The sequence below is a fragment of the Elephas maximus genome, chromosome 22, assembly GCF_024166365.1.
Source record: "Elephas maximus indicus isolate mEleMax1 chromosome 22, mEleMax1 primary haplotype, whole genome shotgun sequence".
NCBI lineage: Eukaryota > Metazoa > Chordata > Mammalia > Proboscidea > Elephantidae > Elephas > Elephas maximus.
In genome coordinates, this window is record NC_064840.1 from 18,389,147 (window position 1) to 18,410,395 (window position 21,249).

Here is a 21,249-nt window from a genome sequence, read left to right on the forward strand (position 1 = left end):
AGAGTTGAGACATGCAAATAATTAAACAGTAACAGCTAGGACAACGTTAGCACCTGCAGAGATAATGAAGACTACTCAGATGAGAGCAAACGAAGACTATTTATTCAGAGCTTACTATAGCAAGGGAGTCAGCCACCATCCTTTGCACTTGGATGAGGCTCAAAGGAGGCAGAGCAGTGGCAAAGCTTTATAATGGAAAAAGGGATGACTTCAGGTGTGCTCTGATTGGAGGCTGTTGGCACATGGAAGTGGAGATGGAATAAGTAGAAGCAAGGCATTCCATGAGATTGGTTAAAAAAAAAAAGTTACCATTAAGTAGATTCATAGTGATCCTATAGGACAGAGTAGAACTGCCCCAGAGGGTTTCCAAGGAGCAGCTGGTAAATTGGAACTGCTGATCTTTTAGTTAGCAGCCGTAGCACCAGGGCTGCATGTGATTGGCTGGGGGAACATATTTGGCCTTTTCTGATTTGTCATAAGTTGGAAGTAGGACAAGTTTTAGGGAAGCTGGTAGTTATTGACCAAGTGCTAACCATTTTGGGGTTCTTGCTGCCGAGATTGTGGTTTGGCTTCATGGACAGGTTGCTGCAGACAGAGGTTGTGGACCAGAGTTCTATAGTCATACAGTAAAACCTGCAAAAGCCAGAAACCATGTAAGGCAGGAACCTGTTAGAAAAGGAAAAGTGAAATATTTTCCTCTAAAATGAGCAACAGAAAAGTGGTAAGACGGCACACTGTCAAAGGTGGAAAACTTGAGAGACCCAGAAAAACAAGGCAATCCCGCCAAGTTCCGGCTCTCAGAGGTTTCACTGTATATGGTCTGGCCATTGTCTGTTTGTCTATTCAGTCTCTCACACCCCTCCGCAGTCCCCCATCAGCAGGGCTAGGATAACCACGACAAAGCTGGTTAAGACATGGGCCATCTTTGCAGAGAACTGGGAGGCATGGTTGATAGAATGAGTTCTGGATTAGAAGACAAATTCAATGCACAGAGAAAACTAGCTGTGTAGAAATGGAGCCTCTCTGGCTTTTTTCTTGGAGAGAATAAGAGTGTCGCTGTCTTGGATGCCATAGCACCCAAAATCCAACCAATCCTGCAGGACTTGGCCTCGGAACTCCAGCTGCTGCTGCCTTCTGAGCAACCCCAGCCTGTCTTCAATCTGCTCTTTCAGTCTCAGGATGCAGTTGTTGGGATCGATGGCATAGGCGTGGCTCCTGCCATCTTGATTCTTTACAAAGACCTGGATCTCAGGGGAGAAAGTCTCCAGCAGATAGATGCGGGTGTTGGAGAAGACCCCGTAATATGCCAGGGAGCAGTGGCTGCTGAGGAGCTGCCGTTCGCCGCCTGGCTCCTGGAAGGACAGACGCTGTAGGCCTGAGTAACCCCGGTTCTGCTGGATTTTCTCCCTAATCTTCTTTATGGGCTCATAAGGGTCTACCCAGAGGATCAAGTCGAAGTAATTGCGTTGCTCCACTGTCACCTGGATGTCTCGTGCCCTCTGGAAGGGAGAGGGAGAGGGGTTGGGTTAAATCCACGTTAAACAACAATAGCAGCAGCAGCAGCAAACATTTAGTGAGGGCTAACCCTGGGTAGAAAACCTGGAGGTGTAGTGGTTAAGTGCTTCAAGTGCTAACCAAAAAGTTGGCAGTACAAATCCACCAGGCACTCCTTGGAAACTCTATGGGGCAGTTCTACTCTGTCCTATAGGGTCGCTATGAGTCAAAATTGACTCGACGACAAGGGGTTTTCAACAGGTAAACCCTGGGAGGTACAAACGATTAAGTGCTTGACTATTAGTCAAAAGGCTGGCAATTTGAACTCACCCAGAAGTGCTTTGGAAGACAGGACTGGTGATCTGCTTCCAAAAGGGCACAGCCTTGAAAACCCTATGGAGCACAGTTCTACTCTGCACACATGGGGTTGCCATGAGTAAAGGCAACTAACGACAACAACCACCACCTTTCAGGAGTCCCTGGATGGTTCAAATGGTTAAGCGCTTGACTACTAGCTGAAAGGTTGGTGGTTCAGGCCCACCCAGAGATACCTTGGAAGAAAAGCCTGTCCATCGGCTTCTAAAAGGTCACAGCCTTGAAAACCCTCTGGTGCACAATTCTACTCTGCACACATAGGGTCACCATGAGTTGGAATCGACTTGATGGCAACTGGTTTGGTCTGGTTTTTTAACCACCTTCTAGAGTCCCTGGGTAGTGCAAACGGTTAACACGATTGGCTGCTAACTGAAATCTCTGAGGTTCCAGTCCACCCAGAGGCACCTCCAAAGAAATGTCTGGCAATCTACTTCCCCAAAAAATCAGGTATTGATAACTCTGTGAGTGCAGTTCTACTCTGACACAAATGGGGTCCCCATGAGTTAGAATCAACTCGAGGCAATTGGTTTAACCACCTGCCAGGGCTTCTGCTGGGTGCCTTACAGGCTCTTACCACATTTGATTCTTACAGCAGCCCTATGAAGTTGGCTCTCCTATTATCCCCATTTTACAGATGAGGATGTTGTGGTTCAGCAGGGTTAAGGAATTTCCCAACCACCACAAGCATCACAAAGGTAGTAAGGAACAGAGCAGGGATTTGAACCAAGGTCAGTCAGACTCCAAAGTCTGTGTCCTTCACCACCACCAGAGGTCATACTCAAGTGCCTGAGTCTTAGTGTCTGAAGAGCATCACCAGGAAGATTCTGGGGAGCGGTGGGCCTCTAGCGGATCCTTTTCAATTAGGAATATGGGCTCAGCTTTGCCAAGTCTTTGGATTTTTCAAGAGAAAAACCATTGCACAATGGTTTCTATTTTCAGGAAAAATCCAGAGGCATGTAATTTTTTGCCCACCTGTGGACCACCCATGGCTGGTGAGCCCTCAGTTTGTAATCTGGGCAGCACATTAGAGAGCCACTGTTTCAGCTCCTGCTTGTTTTCTTCTCCAGGTAGGTGAATCTGTTGTTCCTGCACACACCTGGCTTATTCCTACCTCTAGGCCTTTGCCCTACTGTCTCCTTTACCTGGAGAGCCCGCTGCTCTGAGCTTCTATATCCCTTCCCAGCCTTTAGGGCCTACCTCAAGCTCTTACTTCTTCATGGAATCTTCTCCGGCAACTTCAGATAACACTTATTCTCTATTTCCAGAGCCCCACAAAGACCTAAGTGTGAATCCTGGCTCTGCCCCCTCTTAGCAGTGTGACCTTGATTAATAAACTTAACCTCTCTGAGCCTCAGTTTCCTCATCTGTAAAATGGGGATGATGACGATGATGATAACAACAATACTTGGCCTCCCTAGTTTACAGATTTGCTGCAAGGATCAACTGAGACAGTGCCTGGGCAAGCACTAGCTTTACAAACTGTAAAGTGTGACGTGGATGCAATAGATAAGCATGATCTTTGCCTGTACCACACGTGTGGCATCGCGTGACAATGTTATTTAGCATTTTTAAATGTCTGAGTGTCTCGTCTTCTTTGATAATTCGTTTTAGGTGTTTTGTGCAAGTTTACTTCATGGACTTGCTTCTTGACAAAATACAGTGAGTTTCTTGAGGGCAGGGACCATGCCCTATTTCTGTACCACCATTGTCCCCTTGGGGGCCCTGGTGGCATAGTGGTTAAGTGCTACGGCTGCTAACCAAAAGGCCAGCAGTTCGAATTCACCAGGCGCTCCTTGGGAACTCTACGGGGGCAGTTCTACTCTGTCCTATAGGGTCGCTATGAGTTGGAATTGACTTGATGGCAAAAAAAAAAAATTATCTCCTTGCACCCACAACCCACCAGTCCCAAGCCCAGTGCTGGCCCAGAACAACTGACTGAGTCTACATGGCTGGGCTCAGCTCATACGAAGGATGATTGGGAGACTAGAACTGATTCTTAGGTAGGTTATGGGAAGGAGAAAAGAATTTAAAGATAAGGAGCCTGAGGGTCAGAGAGTCAAATAATTTTCCCAGGTTCACAGAGCTAGTGGATGGTACAACTGGGTCTCAAACTCAGTATGACACTCAGGTTTTGCTGGCTACATCAACACGGAAGTAGAGAAGGAAACACTATGCAGTTATCCCATTCTGAGCTTTAAGCTCCTGATGGCCCTGAGAGGAGCTATTACCTTCACATTCCAGCTGGTGACTGGGAACTCCTGGTTGTCATAGCAACAGTCCTGTTTCAGGCACTGGCAGGCCCTCTGAGCGACTATGTCCCATCTGTACCCTTCTGCCACGTTTCGGGTGGGGTCAGCTGGATCCAGGATGATAGGTCTGCAACACAGGGAGACGGTGTCCAGGCTATTTCTGGTTTGGAGGCCTGCCGGCCAGAAAGAAACCTTCTCAGCCAGTCACTGAGTCCAAAGCCCGTTGCCCCATTGCCATCGAGTCGATTCCAACTCATAGGGACCCTATAGGACAGTAGAACTGCCCCATAGACCTTCCAAGGAGCACGTGGTGGATTTGAACTGCTGACATTTTGGTTAGCAGCCATAGCTCTTAACGACTATGCTACCAGGGCTTCCAGGAGGGCCCCAAAACATCACTGGAAAGTAACAGGATGGGGACCATTATATTTCCAAGAATTCCTCTTGGGGAGACTACTCTAAGTCTTCGCTTGGGATTTTGGGGGTGGGAGTGAGGCCTCAGAAGGCATGCTGGAGCGATAACAGATGCCCACTCAGGCAGGTGGGTGAAGGGGATATGGGTGGGGCATGGCAGCATTTGCTACAATAGTGAACACTTATCCCGTATCTTGTTGTTGGATGCCATCAAGTCAATTCCGACTCACAGCAACCCATGCGACAGAGTAGAATTGCTCCATGAGGGTTTCTAGGCTGTAATCTTTATGAAAGCAGATCACCAGGTCTTCTGCCCACAGAGCTGCTAGGTAGGTTTGAACCACCAACCTTTTGGTTAGCAGCTGAGTGCTTAACTATTGTGCCAGCATGTCTCCTATCTGGCATCTAACTAAAACCAAACCCGTTGTTGTTGAGTCAATTCTGACCCATATAGGACAGAGTAGAACTGTCCTATAGGGTTTCCAAGGAGCAGCTGGTGGACTCGAACTGCCGACCTTTTGGTTAGCTGCCAAGAGCTTAATCACTGTGCCACCAAGGCTCCATCCGGCATCTACTATTTCCTAAAATCTGTAGGCCATTGACATATATTTTCTGTGACACTCACAATAGTTCTGTATTGTAGGTGCCCATTTATTCCTGTTTTATGGATAAGGAACAGAGGCGCCTAAAAAAAAAAACAAAAAAAACTCAGTGCCGTCGAGTCAATTCAGACTCATAGCGACCCTAGAGGTGAGAAAATGGCAGAGCTGGGAAAATGGCAGAGCTGGGATTTACGCTTGGGTCTCCATGGTATTTTCCACTTTACCATACTGTCTCTAAAAGTCACTGAAATGGTCTTCTGAAGGTAGGGTAGAGTGGGTGGCCTGAGGAACAAGGAAAAGGCTTATAGTGCTCAATTTTGATAGGCAGCCAGCTTGAGATGAAGAAGTCTTATGTTAGCATGAGATCTCAGTGCACAACTAACGTGGTGGCCTTGGTGTCGTGTGCTGTCGAGTTGATTCTGACTCATGGAGACCCTGCAGGGCAGAGGAGAACTGCCCCCCAGGGTTTCCGAGGCTGTAATCTTTATGGAAGCAGACTGCCACATCTTTCTTCTGTGGAGCAGCTGGTAGGTTCAAACCTCTGACCTTTCGATTAGCAGCTGAGCTCTTAACCACTGTACCACCAGGGCTCCTTATGGAGGCCTTACTACTTAATAATAAATTTAAAAAAACCTAAAACTACCCAGTTGCCATTGAGTCAACTGTGACTTCTGGCAACCGAATGTGTGTCAGAGCAGAACGATGCTAGAACTAGGGTTTTCAGTGGCTGATTTTTCAGAAGTAGATCCTCAGGCCTTTCTTCCGAGGTACCTCTGGTTAGACTTGAACTTCCGTTAGCAGCTGAGTACTTAACCCTTTGCACTACCCGGGGAATCCACTACTTAACAGAGCCCACCTGTAAACCTCTATACCACCCTTCCCTCCATTCTTTCTTTTCTCTAGGAGACCTGGTGGGCAAATAGTGGCCCAGTACCTGTCTTTCTTGAGCTGTTTTCTGACAAAGTTCTCGATGACTAGGTTCTGGAAGGTGTAATACTTGGTCCAGTAGATGCAGACAAACTCATACGCCTGGAGCAGTTCCATCACAGTGGTAAGGCCTTCATCCAACCTGAAATTCTCATCCTTCTGAGTACCCATTTCCCAGGCATAGATGGTCAGTAGTTCGAGGGCATAGAAAGGAGGCAGGTTGGCCCTGGGGCACTTGGCTTTCACGTACTGTTGAAAGAGGGGTGGGGAGAAAGAGAGACCCCAAGATTCTGTGTCAGGAATGCACTGGGCCAGAAACTGGAAAACCCAAGTTCTAGTCCCAGTTCAAGGGGCCTTGGTTGCGCAGTGGTTGAGTGCTTGGCTGCTAACCAAAATGTTGGTATTTTAAATCCGTTAGTTGCTCAGCAGGTGAAAGTTGTGGCAGTCTGCTTCCGTAAAGATTACAGCCTTGGAAATCCCATGGGGCGGTTCTACTCCACCCTATAGGGTCGCTATGAGTTGGAATCCACTCAACAGCAATGGGTTTGGTTTGGTTTTGGAGTCCCAGTTCTGCCACCTATTGGCCAAGTCACTTTCCGTCTCGGAGCCTTGGTTTCCCCATTTTAGAAGTAAGGTGCTGGGTTAGTCCAGAGGGTTCCAAACTGTGCGTGACAAAGGCAAGTCTTGGGATGGAGTTATGAAGAGGTGCCCCAGGGGGTGAGCAGGTTGGACTCTGCCTTTGGCATCCCAGCCTAAGCAGCTCCATTTTATTTTTTTAAACATATTTATAGCAAATTTTATTTAAAGGGTTGCAAAGTGTTGAAGGTTCAATAGTGGCTTTCTACCTTAAACTACAAAAGAAGATATTATAACTATTTCCTTTCATATCATTCTACCCTGATGTTGTTGTTGTTGTTAGGTTCTGTTGAACCAGTTCCAGCTCATAGCGACCCTATGCACAACAGAACGAAACACTGCCCAGTCCTGTGCCAGCCTCACAATCGTTGCTATATTTGAGCCCATTGTTGCAGCCACTGTATCAGTCCATCTCATTGAGGGTTCTCCTCTTTTTCTTTGGCCCTCTACCAAGCACGATGTCCTTCTCCAGAGACTGGTCCCTCCTAATAATATGTCCAAAGTAAGTGAGACGACGTCTACGTACCACCCCTATAGAAGACTTAAACGTTAATGTTCCAGATTTTTTTAAATAGTTAATATTTTCAATTGTTTCTTATCCTCTAAAAATAGCTCCCCAAATCTTATTCAATTTGGTCATTCGTATGTTCTGCTTCCTTTTGTAACAACATATACCAAAAAATAAATTAAAAAATCAATTCTAAAACTTCAGCCCCACAAACCAGTTTTTGTGTGTTTTAATTGTAAAAAAAAAAAAAAAACCTGACATAAGCTATATAGTTAATATGAGAAACATGTTGTTGTTAGGTGCCATCCAGTCGGTTCTGACTCATGGCGACCCTATGTACCACACAATGAAACGCTGCCCGGTCCTGAGCCATCCTTACAATCATTGTTATGCTCGAGCCCCTTGTTGCAGCCACTGTGTCAATCCATCTTGTTGAGGATCTTCCTCTTTTCCACTGACCCTGTACTTTACCAAGCATGATGTCTTTCTCCAGGGACTGATCTCTCCTGACAACATGTTCAAGCTACGTAAGAAACCATCTCGCCATCCTTTCTTCTAAGGAGCATTCTGGTTATACTTCTTCCGAGACAGGTTTGTCATGGTTTTTCTTAAATCTGGGCTGAGTTTTTATACAAGCAGCTTCATTTTTACTACTTAAATGTATTGGGCTTTTGAAAAACATTTCCTTTGAAGAAAGGTTTTTAGCTAAAAGGGGGTGGGGGGGAAGGAAACCACAGGACTAGGCAATAGCTGAGATCCTGTGATGAGCTTTGAGCTGTCTCTGTAGCAGGCATTTCTCCTTTTCCCCTTGTATACTGCTTGGATGGGATTGATTCCATCCTCAGTTCCAGGGTGGGACCTGACTGGCACAAGTCCATTAACATAAACCTATTCTCCTTGCCAAGTGATTGGTTCAAGGGCAAGCATGTATTCAAAATTGATTCAGTTAGAGTAAAGCCCAACTCTTTAGTTCAGTGGTTGAAGGAAGAGATGTCCTCTCTAGTGTGATGATGAGAGTTCAGGAGCACCTATGGCCATTTTGCCACCATGAGGGAAAAAAACATAAAAACATGTATGTATATGTGTTTGTGTATGTTTATGGATGCGCATGCCTCCTGGAAAACAGTCCTATAAGATTGGGAGCTGAACTGACTAATGAATTTTGTGCCATATTTATTTTTGACCCATGATTAAAGTTGTAATACTAATGATGCTAGTTCTCTTTGTCTTTATGAGTACGAATGAAAAAAAGCATTTTAGGAAAAAACAGTCTGACTATAATATAATGTATCTGTAGATAGCTCTCCTCCTCTACCCCCACCCCACTATAGGAAACTTAACGGCGAGTAATTGGCAATAAATTCATGAGTAAAGATGGCTATTGCCACCAAACAGACCGTACCAAGGAACCGAGTCAGAATTTCACCGGGCTCTTATTCTAGAAGTGGTTGACTGCTTAACAAAAGATCAACAGGACATAGTTACCTAGGTTAATGTTCTATTTTAATGGGGTATGTGAGAAAGGGCCCTTTCTTCTTAATCTGTCTCCAACCTGGCAGCCCTCTCACCTGTAGGTACCAGTGTTTTACCAGCCTCAGGAGGTTTTTCAGCTTAGTTGGCTGATGTTTCACGAAGTTTCTCTGTAGCTCGCTGAAGGATGGAGAGAAGTTTCCAGGGTAACCGTGGGCCTTAATTAGACTCACATAAACATCAGGAGGTGGCTGAAAGTTGGGAGCCAAAGGCCCTGAGGAGAGAGGAAACAAAGGGAGAGGTTGGGGACTAGGGAGGCACAGGGTGTAAAAGTCCATGGGGGAAGGCCTGCTAATTCACTGGTGTTCTCTCTCTCCAGAGAAACCTGAGGCCTCATATTCTCAGAGACCAAAGATTTTTCCTGTTGACTTGTCCTTTTTATGAGATTCTTTCTCTGGACAACTGAAATTTCCATTCCTCAGGTCACTGAAGGATTAGTTGCCTCCTTTGATGTCCCCAACACCCCCAGTTTTCCTTAGTGTCTGTTTTGGAACTCTTCCTCTGTGATTATTTTAACCTCCCAATACCTGTAGGAGAGAACCAGTTCAAGATAAAGCTGTGCTCAGAGAGAGCATTTGCCCAAGGGAGTGCATCCATGGCAGACATCACTAATCCATCCCTGCACTCTTTCTTGGTAAGACTGGACACTATTTCTGACACCTTTGCCCCATAGCAATTCCAGGCAGCCACTACAGTTGATTAGGCACTCCTTTGAAACTCTATGGGGCAGTTCTACTCTGTCCTATAGGGTTGCTATGAGTCGGAATCGACTCAATGGCAGTGGGTTTTGGGTACTACAGTTGATAGGAGCTGGCACATGAAGTGAAATCTATTTATCATCTGGGGTTGTAGCAGATACTGTTCACTTCAAATGCTGAGGACTCTCTGCCTGAGGGCAAATGAGAAGTGTTACAGAGTTAATGCCCTGGGGAAGGAACCCTTAGCCAATGACTGATGGAAGTCGGTGGATAAACACTCTGGTTGGAAGATAATACAGGCAATCCTCAGATGACAAACAAGTTCCATTCCTAAATCTGTCCTTAAGTCAAATTTGTACGGAACAGTTAGGTAAGGTTCGTATCTCACCTCAGTCAAATGTTTGTCTTAGTATGTAGTATGTAGTGAACCTTACTATGTATAAACAACATAAAAAAAAACTTCCAGATACACTAAAGCATTAGCATAATAATACAGTAATAATAATGTTTTGATGCTTGTCGCAAAGTGTTGTCCATTGGTTTTTACAAACCATTGTGTGTACCTCAGAATTTTAACACAATAGGCTTCACAGGAGTTGGTTCGTAACTACAGGTTGCACATAAGTTGGACGTTTGTAATCCGGGGACTGCCTTACTCTCACTTGGGATAATGGAGGCTGCTCTACGTTGTGACCTAGAGTTCTCCAGGGGCATGAAGCCCATTCGACTTCTTCCATAATGCACTCTTGCTTGGTTTCTTCCTTTCCCGCTTCCAATTCCCACTTCTCTACCAGTATTTCCTGGGATCAACTCCCAAATAAATTGCTTGTCTTCGAATCCTTGAGTCAGGGTCTGCTTCTGGGAAAACCCAAACAAGTACAGGGCTCCACGCCCGTGGTAAGTGCTACAGAAGCAGTCGAGGTGACTATTATAACTCCTTCCCTTCGCCAGTTCTCTGTGTCTCCTGAGGGTCCTTTCCGCAGAAGGGGTGCCCTTCCTAAGCACCCTTTCTGTGGTCACCCAAGACGTCTCCTTCTGTTCCTTTGGGCATTTACCCCCTTTGCAACCATACCTTTATCTGTGTGATTCTTTGATAAATTCTGTTTGCTGAGTTGAGCTCCATGACTGCCAGAGCTGGGTCAGTCCTGTGAACTGCGGTACCCAGCCCCCCGCACAGGACATGAATGAATGAATGCATGCAGGTGTCTGCATGAGGCATGGCTTAGGGGTGAGGGATTTGCAAGTCCTTGGGAGGGCAGGTGAGCAGGTGAGTAAGCTTCCCCTCTCCTTACCCAGGGCCCTGTAGGCGGGCACGATGGTGATGGTGATGAGCTCCTCGATCCCACTGGTCTGGATGGTGAAGACAAGAGCACCGGGGGCTCCCTGGGCCACCCACAGGTCTTCCAGCCCGAGGGCCAGCAGGTCCTGGCAACGCCACAGCTTTTTCTGTATGAGTCTCAGGACAGCTTGGTGGTACTTGGCCTCCTCCTGGAAGCTGCGGAAACAGCTCAGGAACACCACCAATTCCACCTCCGCTGTACCTCTGAGCACCGTGCCATTCCCGAAGGAGCCTGCCTGTAGAACAAGAGCCTGTCACCCTATGGCCACTTCCATACCCAGGCCATCCCTTGCCCACTTTACACATATTACCCACTTTAGAGTGCCTGGGTGGCACAAACAGTTAAACCCTTGACTACTGGCTGAAAGGTTGGCAGTTTGAATCCACCCAGAGGTGCCTCGGAAGACAGGCCTGGCGATCTTCTTCTGAAAGGTCACAGCCTTGAAAACTCTATGGAGCACAGTTCTACTTTGCACAAGCGAGGTTGCCATGCATTGGAATCGACTCAATGGCAACCAGTAACACAAACAACACCCCATTTTATGTTCACCACCACCTGAGGGATGCTTAAAGCTGTTGAAAACCAAACCCGTTGCTGTTGAGTCAATTCTGATTCATAATGACCCTATAGTGACCCTATAGGACAGAGTAGAACTGCCCCATAGGATTTCCCTGGAGTCCCTGGTGGATTGGAACTGCCAACATTTTGGTTAGCAGCTGAACTCTTAACCACTATGCCACCAGGTTTCCGAGTGATGCCTGGGTAGCACTAATATCCCACTTTACAGGTGAGAACACTAAGATATCAAGAGGCTACATCGCTTGCCCATTGTCACATAATACCTGGCTTTGACCCAGGCAGCCTGTCTCCAGAGTCCACGTCTCTGAGCCTCAGTCTTCTCATCTGCAAAGTGGGAATAGTAATGGCTGCTCTATAGTGTCGTTTTGAGGATTTTGAGGAGTCTGGGTATTTCCATAGAGAGCCCTGGTGGTGCAGTGGTTAAAGTGATCAGCTGCTAACCAAAAGGTTGACGATTGAACCCACCAGCCTATTCTGTCCTACAGGGTCGCTATGAGTTGGAATCAACTCGACGGCAGTGGGTTTGGTTTGGTTTATTTGAGTAATTCCATGACATTAAAAAAGGGAAGTAGCCAAGGACTATGGAGTGAGGAAGCCTGACTTTGACTTGGACTCCTGTCCTTGTTTCTTAGCTGTGTAATCATCCTGAGCACTAAGTCCCTTATCTATAAAATGAGAGTAATGGTGGAACATGAGTCATTGGGTCACGGGAGGATTAGGTGAGACACAACGTGCCAAGTGGCACACAGGAAGTCAGCAATATATTTCTCTTCCTCCTTTAGCCTCTTTTGCTCTTCTGCTAGCCTTTGCCACCAACTTCATCTGTAGACAATCCCTTCCACTGCCTGGGTCTCAGTTTCCCCACCTGTAACAAAAGGAGCCTGAGTTGGATGATTTTGCAGAAATCTTTTTGATGTTTTGAGATTCTAGGCTTGGTCTCCAGTCCCTGTTACCTCCAGGAAACAAAGCCCAGAACTCTTTGCCTCTTCTCTCCTTGCTCAGAGGTGGAAGTGCTACGGATGCATCAGACCTCAGGACTATGGTCGGCCATCTCTTCTGGTGGGTGGAATCACTAGTCATTGGACTTTAATTATAATCCAGCTCTCATGTGTCAAGCACTCCCTGTGTAAGGCATCACTGAAAGCTCTTTATACGTATTACTATTGTAATTACCTCCAGATTACCAGTTGCCTTTGACTCATAGCAACCCCATGTGTGTCAGAGTAGAGCTATGCTCCACAGGGTTTTCAATAGCTGTGATCTTTTGGAAATAGATCACCAGGCTTTTCTTCTGAGGCACCTCTGGGTCGACTCAAACCACCAACTTTTTGGTTAGTAGCCAAGTACTTAACCATTTATACCACCATCCAGTTTACAGATGAGAAAGCTGAGGGCTCACGAGGTTAATCAACTTGCCAAAGTCTCACAGCCAGGAGGAAGCAGAGTCAGACTGAGTCTGAACTTAGAATGTGGCTCTCCCACTTCTTTTTTCCTCTCGATCCAGTTTGACAGGCCCTGATCCTGAGAGGGACAAGTCTGCCATCTTTTTTCCCCTTCCTTTTCCATTCTTTCTCCACCTGCATTCAGACTCAGCATTTCTGCCCCACGTAAGGACACATTGCCGTGAAGGTTGAGTCTAAACTGTCTTTTCTGCCCTTCCCGGTGGAAAGATCCAAGCAGAGAGGAAAGAACAAGCCAGTAGTGTTCATGACTTGCTTTGTTGCCATTGAGTTGATTCTGACTCATGGCAACCTTATGTGTCATGGAGTAGAACTGCTCCATAGGGTTTTCTTGGCTGTGATCTTTTTATGGAATTGAATTGCCAGGCCCTTCTTCCACAGAGCTGCTGGGTAGATTTGAACCACCAACCGTTTGGTTAGTAAACCACTCCCTAAAAAAACAAACCCATTGCTGTTGAGTTGATTCCAGCATAACGGACCTGAAGGATGGAGTAGAACTACACCATAGGGTTTCCAAGGCTGTAAATCTTTATGGAAGCAGACTGTCACATCTTTCTCCTGTGGAGCAGCTGGTAGGTTCAATCCACTGACCTATGGGTTAGCAGCCAAGGGCTTAACCACTGTGCAACCAGGCCTCCTTATTTGATTAGTAGGTGGGTGAAAACTGCATCACCCAGGGACCTTGGTTCAAACCTACATAAGCCCAACTCATTCAAGGACAACATTCAGTCATGTGGACCAAACCAGCTCACTAGACTTTCTGTGCTGGAGCTTAGACTCCATAAAGGATTCTTTATTATTGGCCATTCCTCTTTGTTTACCTCTATCATTTAGTGGTCTCCAGTGAAAAGTGGCTCTGTTGGTCTGTGCATCAAGTTGGCTGGGCGATGATTCTCAGTGGTTTGGCAGTTATGTAATGATGTAATTTGGCGGTTATGTAATGATGTAGTTATACTCCATTTTGTGATCTAATGTAACTGCCTCCATGATGTGATCTGCCATTCAGTTGTAAGAGGCCTTTCCTCAGGGATGTGGCCTGTATCCAACGTATATGGCCGCTCTGGTAAAGCTTACTGGCTTTTGCTTGCTCTACATCCTGCATCTGGCTTGTCGTCATCTGACCTACAGTTCTTGGGACTTGAACCAGTGGCCTGCCATATTGCCTGCTGGTCTTGGGATTTGTTGGCCTCCTGTGAATCAGCAGTCTGCTGTCTGATCTGCCTGTCTTGGGTTTGTCAGCCCCTGAAGCTGCGTGAGTCAGGAGAAGCCTCTAGCCTGATGCCTGACACACGTACTCGGGACTTGTCAGCCCCTACAACCACGTGAGCTATCTCCTTGAGACAAATCTCTCTCTCTACATATATACACTTCACTGGTATTGCTTCTCTGGAGAACCCAGCCTAAGACAGTGGCTACGGTCTGTGCGCAGAATTTGAGGGCTGGGTAAATACCACTTCCTGCCATCAAAGCATCCTTCTCTCCCCAACCTTCCCCTATTCCATTCACTTCTTTCTCAGGGTTGTGAGCAAGGATATGGGTGGCTCTGTGTGAGCCAGACTGGTGCTCCAGGTCCAGAGGAAAGTTTGGACAAGAATTATAACAATGCTTCTCTTTTTGAGCATTTACCATGTACATTAATCATTTCACCTGCATCGCCTCATCTGAAGGAGATATGATGATGATGCCCCAGCTACAGATGAGAAGACTGAGGATTTGAGAGATAAGATGGTAAGTCCGTTGTCACAGAACTGCGAAGCGAGTAAGTCAAGAGCAAAACCCAAGTTCTTTTGATGTCAAAACATCCGGTTTCTCACCTCTAAACCGTAGTGGGGAAGGGTGAAAAGAAGGGGTGGGGACTCAAGGGTTCTAAATCCTTCCCTGGAGTGGCTGTCCCTCAAGAGAGAATTACAGCACTAGGCTGGGAGTCAGGAGTACCGGTTCTAGTCTTGCCTCTGTCACCAACTTGCTGTGTGACCATGGCATGTCTCTCACCCTCTCTGTGCCTCAGTTTTCTTAATGGTTAATTGAAAGATCGACTAGATGGTATGATTATCCAGGGCCTTTCTAGCTCTGATCCTCTTGAATTTTGATCCTAGCTAGGACAGGAGGTGGCATGAGCCAGCTAGAGGAAAGGCTTGGGAAAAACCTCTCAGTGGGGTAGCCCAGATCCCTGGCTGTGGTGTCAAATAGACTAGCTCAAACCCCAGCTCCAGCACTAGCTGTATGGCGTTGGGCAAGTCACCTCACCTCTCTGAGCCTCCATTAAAAAGGAAGATTATCGAAATTTGAAAGCACACAGAAAAAGAGAAAGAAAATACAAAGAACACTCAACCCAACCAGTTAGAATCAACAGGACTAAACTGCTTGAGTCATTTGTTTCATCTAAACCGTTTTAAAGTAAATCACAGACACCACGACACTTTATCCCTAAATACTTTATCATTTACGTAAAAAGAGAGAAAGAACATTCTTCCATAACCATAAAAATGTTATTAAACCAAAAGCAAACTGGTTGCCGTCCAGTTGATTCTGACTCATAGTGACCATATAGGACAGAGGAGAACTACCCCATAGAGTTTCCAAGGAGCAGCTGGTGGATTCGAACTGCCAGCCTTTTGGTTAGCAGCTGAACTCTCTTATATTACCTAATACCCAGGTCATATTAAAATTTTTCCAGTTGTCCCCAAATTGTATCTTACAGATGGATTATTCAAACCAGACTCTGATTAATCAAAGACCTTACATTGCATTTGGTTGTTATGAATCTTAAGTCTCCGAGCCTCTACTTTGCTCATTTGTAGAATGGAAAAAGAATAGTACCTACCTCACAGGGTGCAAGAATTGGAGATAATACATGCTAAGAGGGGCGACTAGTGCACCTCAAAATGTGAGGTATTATTATTAGCTTTCTTAGTGGGCTTGTTCTGCTAAGGTAGCATTGTGATGGGGTACAGACAGCTAATGAGGTGTCCCGAGGCCAAGGGTCCCTAGCCTCATTAGGAATGCAGCCCCTCATGCTGGGTTTTTCCCTGCGTTGGATCGGGGATGGAAGGGACGAGACTCACCTTGACCACCTTCAGCACCCGCACCTCCTGGTCCAGCCCGCGGTCGCCCTGGAAGTGCTCCTCCCTCAGGAACCTCTCCACGGTTCGCACTACCCCCAGCACCTCTTCCTTCCACTCCCGGCTGGGCTGCAGCCACTGAGCGACGAAGGAGTCCAGCCTGGAGGCAGGGGTATTGTACAGCTCCTGGGCCAGAGCCATCTCTGCTCCAGGGTGCCGCTGCTGGACAGATACAGCCACGTACCTGTCTCTGGGCGCACACTTACTTTGTTAAGGGGGCCCCTCTGCAGCTGATCTCCAACACCGAGTGGGGTAAAGGACCGGAACGGATAGGAAGCCACGAATGACTGGACCGATCTGGGGCTCCCCTCCTAGGACCCCACTCGCTGCAGTGATGCTGAGGGACACTGAGCTGAAGCTGGAAGCCTGGAGCCTCCTTAAAGAGCCTGGCTTCCAGCCGACCTGCCCGCTGTTGGTTTCGATTCTCAACTTTGCCGAGTTTCCCTTTTCTGACGTTTGGAAACTGAAATTGGCTTGAGTTTGATTACCGAGGAGGCAATTTTGCCAGTAGGTTAGAGATGAATGGTAACCCAACCACCCCTTCTTGAAATAAGGAAAATGAAGCTCAGAAAGAAAAGGGACTTGCCCAGGTGGGGATAGAAATAAGAAGTGAGGAAATCCAGCGTCAGACAGGACAGACTTGGAATTCCAGTCTGCCCTTTACCAGGCTCTCTCTCTCCCTTTTTTTTTTTATTATTTTGTATCCTGATTTTTATTTGACAGCATAAACTGAACAGCTTTTCTAGTCAATAAATGTTCTAACATGGCATCCTTTTTAATTACTACTTTAAAATTTTATTGTGGTAAAACATACATAACAATGTTTGCCATTTTGACCATTTTTTTTGTGTGTGGTAAATATATATGTGACAAAACATTTGACATTTCAGCAATCTTTACATGTACAGTTCAAGGCCATTAATTATGTTTGTCATGTTCTTCAATCATCACCCTTATCTGTACCCAAATTATACCATCACCCTTAATAGAAGCTTAGTGTCCCCCAAGCGTTGAGTTCTCCTTTCCCCCTCTCTCCTGCCCACCCCCATAACCACTGATAAACTTTGATTTCTATACACTTGCCTGTTCTAGATATTTCAGATAGGTGGGACCATACAATATTTGTCCTTTTGTGACTGATTTATTTCACTCAGCATGGTATTTTCAAGGTTCATTCATGTCATAGCCTGAATCAGGACTCCATTCCTCTTTATGGTTGAGTAATACTCCATCGTATGTATGTGCCATGTTTTGTTTATCCATTCATCTGTTGATGGACATATAGGTTGCTTCCACTTTGGGCTATTGTGAGTAGTGCTGCAGTGAACACTGGTATACAAGCATCTCTTGCATTTATGCATTTAATGATTATTTTTTACCAGACTCTTAACCTCTCTTTATCCATAAAATGCATTTAATAATAATACCCACCCTTTAGGGTTGTGCGGATTAAGCATGATAATGCATGCAGAACACTGAGCAGAGTAAACACACAGGAAGTACAAGTATTATTATTTATTCACTGAACATATATCGTGTGCCTGCTAGGTGCCAGGCACTGTGCTAGGAAGATACAAATAAAATGTGGGTCCTGCCCCAAGGAACTCCCAAAGCAGAGGGAGAGAGAGATGAGAAACGAGATTCTGAGAGCCCAGTGTGATATACGCTTGGGTAGAATAAAGGGTATGGAAACCTAATGGAAAGCTGGGCAGAAGAGTTTCTTTTGAGTCACAGGTGTTGTCAGTGGATACCTAGTGCAGATGAGTGTTAAAGAATGGGGGCCTGGCCAGGAGAAGGGAGCACAGCTGGGTAAAGACCTAGAAGTGTGAACGATCTGGGTGTGTGCCAGGGACTCAGTTGTCAAATACGACTTTATCATGGAGGGTGAGGAGGGGTGAGGTGAAATATGCATCTGGACAGGTGGCAGGGGTCAGATCTTAGGGTGCCATTCATTCATTCAACAAATGTTTATTGAAGGCATACTATGTGCCAGCCAGGTGCTGATGATATAGTAATAAATGAGATACACAAAAATCTCTTCTTGCAGGGTGTTTAGGTTCTAATGGTGGAGACAGACAATAAATAAGATAAATAAGTAAAATTGTAGTAGATATGATGGTGATAAGTGTTAAGGAGAAAAAGAAAGCAGGAAAAGGAGTTAAGCGGTACCATGTATGCGGTATGCGGACGTGAGGGTGTTTGTGGTGTTTAGGCGTTCAGTGTTAAATAAGGTGGTTAGGAAAGGCTTACCTGAGAAGGCCCCAGCAGAAAGCGGTGCCGTTTCCCCTGCCGTGTGGAGAGACATTATCTGAGAAAATCTAAAGCAAGGATCTCAAATTCTTCCCATCCCTGACTGCACACCCCTTTGCAATGTGACTTTGCAGCTTCCTCTATCAAGAGGCGGTGTGTACCAAGGTATAACAATTAGTCACTATTTGCCTGGAGCAACAGAGGAAGAAGGAGAGTCAGGAATAGGAGGAGGGGATGGAATGTGTGGCTAGTTGCCTCCACAAACAACTGCCTCTTCTGTCACGAGACCAGAAGAAATGGATGGTGCCCCGCTGCCATTACTGAACATTTTGATCAAAGATTCTATAGAAAAATTCTGATCAAAAGGGGGAAAATGCAGAATAGAATTTCAAACTCTCATGGAATTCAGGATCTCTGGAGCCATGGAGGCTAAATGAACCTCTGACACTCTTGTCCTGAGATAGTCTTTAAACCTTAAACTAAAAATATCTCCTGAAGTCTTTTTAAAACCAAACAATACTTTAATTGGTAAAGAATGTCTGCCTTGAGCATTGTGCTGTTTTGAGATCAAACTGACAACAGCAACTGAAAAGATTAGATAGGAACCTTAGGGGGCAGTGAGTTTATGTTAATAGGAAGGAACAGTTTGTAAAAGAAGGATGAGAACGGTTGCACAACTTGAAGAATGTAATCAATGTCACTGAATTGTACACGGAGAAATTGTTGAATTGGTGTCAGTTCTGCTGTGTATATTCTCAACAGCAACAACAACAACAAAAGAGGTGGTGCCTATTTTCTGTCCCTTGATCAGGGCTTGGCCATGTGCCTCGTTTTGACCAACAGGACATTAGCAAATGTGATATATGCAGAGGCTTAAAAAGAGAAACACATAGTCAAGGCATTCCTGTTTTTCCAGCTGTTATCCGGCCAATTGCCAGACATGTGAGTTAGGTTGCTAAAGTCCTTCAGCTTCAGGTGAGCCAGTTCAGACCAGAAAAACTGCTCAGCCAACCCACAGAGGCATGAACAAATAAATGGGTGTTTTCAGTTGGTTTGTCATGCAGTGTAAGGTAGCTGACACACTCTCTGGCATCGTTAGAGTTCTTTGATGCAGCTGTGCCTAAAGCTGGAAACTCCTGGACTCTTATGAGTCGTTGTCATTGCTGTTGGCTCCAACTCATGACGACCTTATTTATAACAGAACAAATTGTTTCCTGGTCCTGCACCATTTTCAGGATTATGGGTATGTTTGAGTCCCTTGTTGCCACTCTTGTGTAGTTTCTTCCAACCTAGGAGGCTCATCTTCCAGCACTATATTGGACAATATTCTGTTGTGGTCCATAGGGTTTTCATTGGCTGATTTTTGGAAATAGATCCCCAGGACTTTCTTCCTAGTCTTTTTTCTTAATTGCTGGAAACTGTCCAGCATAGGTGACCCTGCTTTTTGCAATACTGGTGGGATAGTTTCCAGCACCACAATGACACTTAAGCCACTGCAGTATGACACACTGACAGATGGGCTATGGGCCATTACATTCTACTTATTTTTGCTTAAACTAATTTAATTGGGTCTCTTTTACTTGCAACCCAAAAGATCCCTGATGATGCAAGATTGAATGGACTGTAAGGACAATGGTCAGGAAAGTTGAAGGCATTGAACAGAGAGGAACTGGCAGGCTTGACCTTGGGTTCTAGGTTGGATAGAAAAAGAAGTGAATCCAGGGTGGAGAAGAAATGGAAGGGTCAGTAGTTCAAGGTTCTTTCTCTTTTGAAACCCTAAGTTTTCGTTCTCTGAATCTCTTGTTGGAGTTAGATCAAATTCATTGGTTTCCTCCTGGTATTCCCCAGTGATGCTGAGCTCATGTTACCTTATATTAGCCTGTTTCCCAGAAGCCCCCAGAAATCCAAGAGCTGTGAACCTTGTTTAAAGGTAGGCAAACTATCCCTTACCTGATCATCATCATAATTTATCTCCTTTCATTCTGGCAAAACAGAGCTTAGTTGGGCTTGCGGATCTCAGGAGTTTTCTTCTTGTAATGTCTGGGACACCATGGAATAAAGCTACATCCGATCTTAAGTCTCACATCGCACATTCTATTCACCCGCTATCCTGGTGGGCCTTGACTCCATCCAATTCTTCCACCCCCACTCCTACCCCTAGCCCAAACCATCATCATCTCCTTACTTGGATGACTACAACAGCTTTCTAAAGTGGGTCTCTGCTCTTGCCCCCTTTCTGAAATCCATTCTGTCAGTTCTCGTACATGTCAAACTCTTTCCTTTCTCCAGGGTTCAGATGATCCAAGTCCCTTCAACTCTCCCCTTCTCAATTTGTTTCTTTCATATCCATGATCGTAATTTCGCTCTATATTGTTCATCTGTGCTTTTCTGGAGCCTATCTCTCTCACTAGAAACTAGAACAAAACCGCATCTACCGGTTAAACCCAGCAGCTATTTCTATCTTTTAAGTCCCCTTCCTGTATTAGCCCCCAGGCATCATCGTTTTGTACCATTTTAGCTCAAGTCAGTGCAGGATTTTACAGTTTATAAAATGCCTTCACAGCCATTATCGGATCTTCACAGTGACCTTGTGAGGTAAGCATCACAATCAATGTGTTTCCCCTCTTTTACATGAGGAAGTTGAGGTCAATGAAACTGAGTGACTGGTCCAAGGACCCACTGCTAGGAAGAGGTAGATCTAGGAAAGGCATGATAAGCAGAAGGAACAACACGTGCAAGGGCTCAGAGGCAAGAAACAGTATGATACATTTGGGGCATTGCATGCTGTTCAGTACAGAGTTGAGTATTGGGCTTTAGGCTACTAGAGTAAGCAAGGGGGAGCTGTGGGCCACTAAGGGAGGCAGCATCACCTATTGGTTAAGACCACTGGCTCTGGGCAGATGTACACTATCTTGAGTCTCAGCTGTGCTAATTATTAGCTGTGTGACCTTGACCAAGACCCTTTACCTGTCTGAGCTTCCATTTCCTCATCTGTGAAATGGGGGCTATGGTATCAATTTAAGCTTGTTGTGAGAATAAATTGCTTGCCAATGACTCTGTACTAT

The 21,249-nt window shown here is 45.7% G+C and overlaps 1 protein-coding gene across 2 annotated transcripts; it reads right to left on the bottom strand.

The window, feature by feature from the left end:
* Positions 1 to 80: 80 nt before the first annotated feature.
* Positions 81 to 16,351, bottom strand: OASL (2'-5'-oligoadenylate synthetase like). 2 transcript variants are annotated; one of them, XM_049865985.1, is made up of 6 exons: positions 15,878 to 16,350; positions 10,726 to 11,008; positions 8,774 to 8,949; positions 6,069 to 6,310; positions 4,098 to 4,245; positions 81 to 1,499 (listed from the first exon to the last, which is right to left on the bottom strand). In XM_049865985.1, exons 1-6 carry the CDS (start codon positions 16,073 to 16,075, stop codon positions 999 to 1,001), a joined length of 1,548 nt encoding a protein of 515 aa, XP_049721942.1. In that variant the 5' UTR covers positions 16,076 to 16,350; the 3' UTR covers positions 81 to 998. The 2 variants fall into 2 exon arrangements, with proteins under 2 accessions (XP_049721942.1, XP_049721943.1); XM_049865986.1 differs by lacking the exons at positions 81 to 1,499; positions 6,069 to 6,310 and having other exon boundaries at positions 4,124 to 4,245; positions 15,878 to 16,351.
* Positions 16,352 to 21,249: the final 4,898 nt, after the last annotated feature.